This window comes from Nematolebias whitei, chromosome 18 (genome assembly GCF_014905685.2).
Source record: "Nematolebias whitei isolate Nwh7 chromosome 18, NemWhi1, whole genome shotgun sequence".
NCBI classification, from domain to species: domain Eukaryota; kingdom Metazoa; phylum Chordata; class Actinopteri; order Cyprinodontiformes; family Rivulidae; genus Nematolebias; species Nematolebias whitei.
The window spans coordinates 2045568-2051762 of NC_056515.1; the positions used below are offsets into that span (position 1 = coordinate 2045568).

Below are 6195 nucleotides of genomic sequence, written 5' to 3' on the forward strand. Positions count from 1 at the left end.
AAACTCAACAGGAAGTCGGTCATTTGGGGTCAAAGGGTCATTTTGGGTCAAAGGGTCATTTTGGGGCGTTTCTAATGGCGAATTTTAACGAACTCCTCCTAGCAATTTTGAAGGATTGCCTACAAACTTGGTTAATGTGCCCTTAACACATTGGGGAGTAAAAGTTATCAAAAGCTTTTGATTTTGTTTATGATAAAGGGGCGTGGCCAGGCCTCAAAGTTGTGCTTCACGCCATAAATTTACAAACACTATAACTTTCACATTGAAAGACCGAAATGCACCAATCTTGGCATGACTCATCCCTGTTGGATGCCCGACGATCCACTGTCATATTTTGACATCATCGAAGCCCCGCCCCCTCAGAACAGGAACTCTCTTTTTTTACTTGGAATGCTCCTTCTTTGACACCCTCGATTTAATCAGGATGATCCTGTGTTAGAAGACATATAACAAGTTGATCTGACTTGATTTAAATTACAAACAGTTTTAGCTGGAGGATGTGGGCGTGGCGGCATGACGAATTAAGAAGTGACACCATTGCAATACGTTTGGCTCTAAATTGCACAGATTTGAGACGAGGTGCACGAAAATCACTAGGATCGATCATTACCCACCCCTTGAACAGGAATCCATGATAAGTGGCTAATAGCCTCCACAGCGTCACCTACATTACTCTTATAATTATATCTCTGTGATACGTAATTCGATCTGAACCAGATTTATTGTGCAGGATCAGTGAGCACTTCTACACACATTGATATTGTGGTTTAACAAATGACTCTAGTGCGCCCCCTACATTATTCCAACAGTTATATGTTGAAAAGCCTAAAGGAAGTCCTTTACATTTGCGACAAAACAGGAAGGTACAATAACTCCTGTCTGGTAGGTCGGATTTTAGCCAAACTTGTAAGGCTTGAAGCCGGACTCATACTGATATGAGCAGAAGGTGATTGCAAAGTTTTGGCATATGTGCACGCTGGTGGCCCGCACGCGAGCGTTCGCGATGGTGACTGGGCGGAGTCGCCAGAGCTCCCACTGTCGCCGTAAGGCCGGAGAGGTGCTTTGCTGCGAGGGCCTTCAATGCTGCTTGCAGCTTAAATTTTTTTTTTCTCATCAGTGATGGACGGAGAGATTTTTAACCACATCTGCCACTGCAGCACAGTCGGCAAGGATATAATGCAGGCAGAGCAGACCGCAGACAACAGGCTGGGTTCTACTGGTGGAATGGTCAGGAAACTGTGGTCCTTCAGCCCCTCCACCTTTGTGATGTGCGCGAAGGTGGAAACGGGTGTCTTTAGTTTCAGCGGTTCTGAGGAGGAACCTGACAAAAACTATGAAACCGCCAGAAAACGAGGCTAGACCGGGTCCCGGTGGCTGGGCTGCTGGGTGGCAAATCTTCGCGCCAGGAGGTTGGAGGGCGGCAGTGCTGCCTGATCGGGAATGGACAAGTCGCACACCGTTGCTGCTTTCTGGATGATGTCCGGCAGAGCTTGGACGAGCGCACCGATTGCTGGGAGGAGGATGAGGGGGAGGTCTGGATGCCTTGGGGCCTTTCCATCGACAGCAGCTCCATCTTTGTTTCTCTCATCCGAGAGGAGGGCGCAAAGCTGCTAGCCATCTCTACTTCAGAGAGGACACGTCAGAGTTCTATCTCGCGTCAAGGAAGTTCCGAAACTTGTCCAGCAGGTAGGACTCTGCCGGTTCTCCTGGAAGAGAGGAGAAAAGCTCGAACAGACACCATTTCTCTTCGGTTGGGAGAAGTCTGCAGGATGGGAAGGAGGCCTGTGGCGTCACAGCATGGGGGGCATGGACGGCCCCCAGGCAGCCTTCGCAGATGAGGTGCAGGTCCGACGAAAGGATGTAGCCTGAGCTGCATCCTTGGCAAAGACAAATTGTTACGCTGGAGGACATCTTGCTCTTTTCTTTTTTTTTTTTTGCTCAGTGTTAGCTGGCTGAATGAAAAAAGGGGAGCCGAGCCACAGACTTGCGAGTATTCATGCGGTCTAGGTGGGGCCCACGCGGTGGGTGGGTGTGGACTTGAGTTTTTAGTGTTGGCGCGCTGCACGCTGAGTTACACCCAAAAGTGGGCGTGGTTTAGAGGGCAAGCCCACAATAGAACAGGAGCGGCTCCGTTCCGTCTGACCCAGTAGATGAAAAAAAAAAGTCCCAGTGCAGCATAACTGAAGCCCACCGCTGCTGCTCCAGGAGCAAGGCTGCCCAGGATTTAATCCACCACCTCTGGCCCGGTCTGGACCAACACTGTGCGACCAGAACCAGGCTGGAGCCTGCAGCCGTCTGTCCCCTGCAGCTCCCAGGATCCAGGTCACACCGAGTCCAGATCAGCTACAGCCCAGCTACTCAGCAGTGAAGATACAATTTGAAGGATGAGTTCAGCTTCAGGATTATTTGATTCTTTCCTCTCACCAGTTCTGTGAGCTTATTATTGTTACTTCTGACTTTTGTTGCAAAACTTTCCCTCTGTTTGCAGCAAGCAGTGTTGTATTCTGGGAAATGAACCGATGGCTTCTGGGTAACGTAATTCTTTAGACTGGTAAAACAGTGAAGGCTTAATGAAAGAAAACAACAAAATGGCAGCACCATTTTATTTTTTTGAAAATAGTATGTACATGTACAGTCCTTAAACAAACCGTAATAGAGTGAGTCTGCGAAAAACAAACCGCAAAGTAGCGAGGGACTACTGTCAACTTAATTCTATGACTCCTTCTTCTTCTTTCGGCTTTTTCTTCTTCAGGGGTCGCCACAATGAGTCCTCCTCCATCTCACTCTGTCCTCTGCATCCTCTGTCCTCACGCCAACTACCTCCATGTCCTCTCTAACTGCATCAATATATCTCCTTTGTCTTTTTCCATGCATCTGCATGTAAACACCTGGTTTCAGCTGTTTTCTAAACCGAGGTTCTGTTGTTAACTGTTATTTTTTTTAACGTATTTTTAAACTTTCAGAGGTTTTTCAAGGTTCAAGGTGACTTTGTCATTCGCATCACATGTGGTACGAGGTGTAACGAAACTCAAGGTCCCAGTTACACAAAAAAATAACAAATATATAAAGTATATAGAAGAAACGGTATAAAAGGATCTAAGCTATATGCTAAACAATAATAATGTAATATAATAGGGTATATTAAACAGCAGCCTAAACATGAGTCTGTTGTGAGCAGATGGGTATGAATACAGCAGCTTAAAGTCAAGAAATCAGCAGCATGGATAATCGGCAGCACAAAGTGACAAATCTCCAATTAAAGTGGCATTACAGTGATTTTTCTGGTTAGGGATTTATGAGTCGTAACAGCTTCAGGGTAGAAGCTGTTCCTCAGTTTAGTGGTTCTACACTTAATGCTCCTCAACCTTCTGCCTGAGGGGAGTGGGGCAAAAAGTGTGTGTGAGGAGAAGTTGTGGATTCTCACACTGTGGCCTGTTTAAGAAGTCCAGGACCCAGTTGCATAGGGAGGGGCTTAGTCCTAGTATGAGTAGTTTGTCCATCAGAGTCTGGGGGATCATGGTGTTGAAGTCCACAAAGAGCATATGGATGTAGGAGTCCTTCTGTTCCAAGTGGGTGAGGGCAATGTGGACCACAGAGGAGATGGCATCCTCTGTTGATCGATTTTTGCAGTATGCATATTGGTGTTGGTCCTTGCTGATGTCGATGGTAGCTTTGATGTGGGCCATGACCAATCTTTCAAAGCATTAATCAACTATCAGGGTGAGGGCTACTGGTCAGTAGTCATTCAGTCCATTCACTGCAGAGCTCTTAGAAACTGGGATGATGGTGGCAGTCTTGAGGCAGGTGGGAACAGTTGCCAGGGTGAGGGAGGAGTTAAAGATACAGTCCAGCATCTCGCAGAGCTGATCAGCACAGTCCCTCAGTTGTCTGGGCCAGTGGCTTTGTGAGGATTAATCCTCCTGAAGGTTCTCCTTACTTCTGCTGAGGATCTTCTCTTCAGATGGTGAGGTCAGTCTGATGCTGGGTGGTCTATTTGAGTCTTCAAAGTGGGTATAGAACCTGTTAAGAGCATCAGGCAGTGAGAGGTCCCTAGGGCATTGTGCACCTCTGATGTTATAGTCTATGATGCACTTAATGCTCTTCCACATGCTCCTTGGGTCTTGGGAGGAGAAATGTTCCTGGATCTTCTGTGTGTATATGGCTTTGACTCAATACCAGCGGTCAGCTCTGTCCTTGCCCTCCCCAGTTCATGTGAGTTGTCAGAACTGAAGACAGCATCTCTGGCTTTCAGCAGAGTACAGATCTCTGCATTCAGCTAGAGTTTCTGGTTCGAGTAGCGCTTCACATCCTGATGTTGTTGCTGATGTATCCGAGGACAGCAGATGTGTATTCCTCCAGATCCAGTTCTCCCTCATTTACACCATGAAGACCTGCCAGTTTGTGCGTGCAAAGCCGTCCTGCAGTACAGAGATAAATGAGGGACTACTGTACACAGATTTTCATTTGTTTCGGTGAGAGGTAGCACAGCATTAATAGAGCAGTGGCTTATCATTTCGCTAAAGACACAGTCCTTAGAGGCTAACAAGGGACTTGTTTTCTGCATTGTCTACAGAAAACGTTTTTCTGCTGCTCATCTGACTAAATCCAAACCATCTCCAATTAACAGCCAGCGTTTTTCTCCTTGTTCAGCAGCTAAGCTGCTCTTCGATATCCTGTCAGTGTTTACCTGTCATGCTAAACTCCTGCCCACCTGGAGAAGCAGGAAGTGGGGAGAGCGCGCACAGGTGAGGGGTTGGGTTTGTATTCTGTGAGGGAGAAGGAGGGGCCACATGCAGTTGACGGTGCAGACAGGAGAAAAGGAACTACAGACTTTCAGAGAGTCAGAGATTCTTTCAAGTCTAATAATACTTGATGGTTGCAATAGAGCCATTCTAACTATTGTAAATTGACAAACTCGCGATACATAGAGTTTATTCGTTACGTCGCCCAGCCCTAGGCTTAATGAAAGAAAACTACAAGAAGACATGGCTGGAAGCAGTGTTGAATTCTGGGAAGTGAACAGATGACTTCTGGGTAACATATTACTTTAGACAGGCAAAACGGTCAGTTTTCATTTTGTAGTTAATGAAAAAAACTACAAAATGGTGGCGCATTTTAATTTTTTTTTATACAATATTATACACTGTAAAAGGAGCCCCAAATATTGAGTGCTGTGCATGCTCATACTTTTCATGCTCATACTTTTCAGTTGGCCAACATTTCTAAAAATCCTTTTATCATTGGTCTTAAGTAATATTTATAAAGTTGGGTTCGGCTATAATTCATACGCTTAAAGCAAGCAAAGTCTGGCTCGGAGCTGATTTCAGAACCAAAAAAAAAAAAACGGTTTCCACTGGGAGCCTGAGAAGCTGCTGCTTGACTGTGCACGGCCATCTTGCTTTATTGAAACAGTTTAATGAATAAAACTTGGCCTGATTGAAATCCTGTTCACAGTTTCAGTTTGAGTAACGGGTCTCTCTTGTAAATGAGTCCTCGAGGATCAGTGGAAACTAACCTGTAAAATAAAGGTTAAATGAGTTTGTCTACAAACTAGAAGCAGATTGAATAAAACCTCCAGGTTCTGTTTGTTCCATTGAGCTTTATAAATCACGGTTCTAATGTTTGGATCAGGTGGCGCCGGCTGAAGGCCCAGATGATTGAGAAGCGCTCCAAGCTGGGTGAGTCTCAGACCCTGCAGCAGTTCAGCCGAGATGTGGACGAGATCGAGGCCTGGATCAGCGAGAAACTCCAGACTGCGACTGACGAGTCCTACAAGGATCCCACCAACATCCAGGTGAGTCTGCAGCCGGTACCTCAGCTGGTACCGCCTGAGAACCTGACCCATCTGATTCTGATCCAAATTCTTCTTTTGATGTTTTGTTCTCTTCTAGCTGTCCAAGCTGCTGGTAAGTAGGAGTAGTGTGTTCGCTGACTAACAGACAGTCCTCCATGTGTCCTCGTCTCTGTTTGTGTAGAAACAACTGTAGAGACTCCTGTAGAATCCACATAGACCTCTGTAGACGTCTCTAGAGTCCGCATAGATCTCTGTACAGACGCCTCTAGAATCCACATAGACCTCTGTAGACGCCTCTAGAGTCTGCATAGATCTCTGTACAAATGCTTCTAGAGTCCACATAGATCTCTGTATAGACGCTTCTAGAATCCACATAGATCTCTGTACAGACGCCTCTAGAG

General features: G+C 46.1%; 2 protein-coding genes across 6 annotated transcripts in view; one reads left to right on the forward strand and one right to left on the reverse strand.

Moving 5' to 3' along the window:
• sptan1 (spectrin alpha, non-erythrocytic 1) overlaps nt 1-6195 on the forward strand; it is a 91975-nt gene that overhangs the window by 75268 nt on the left and 10512 nt on the right. For 3 of the 5 annotated variants that reach the window (XM_037692420.1, XM_037692422.1, XM_037692424.1), the window contains 2 exons: nt 5632-5794; nt 5892-5906. In XM_037692420.1, the coding sequence (XP_037548348.1) occupies nt 5632-5794; nt 5892-5906 (178 nt within the window). The remainder of the gene's footprint in view (nt 1-5631; nt 5795-5891; nt 5907-6195) is intronic. The other 2 variants (XM_037692421.1, XM_037692425.1) reach the window with 1 other exon arrangement.
• LOC119424912 (derlin-2) overlaps nt 1-6195 on the reverse strand; it is a gene marked incomplete at its 3' end in the record, with an annotated part of 66088 nt that overhangs the window by 14310 nt on the left and 45583 nt on the right.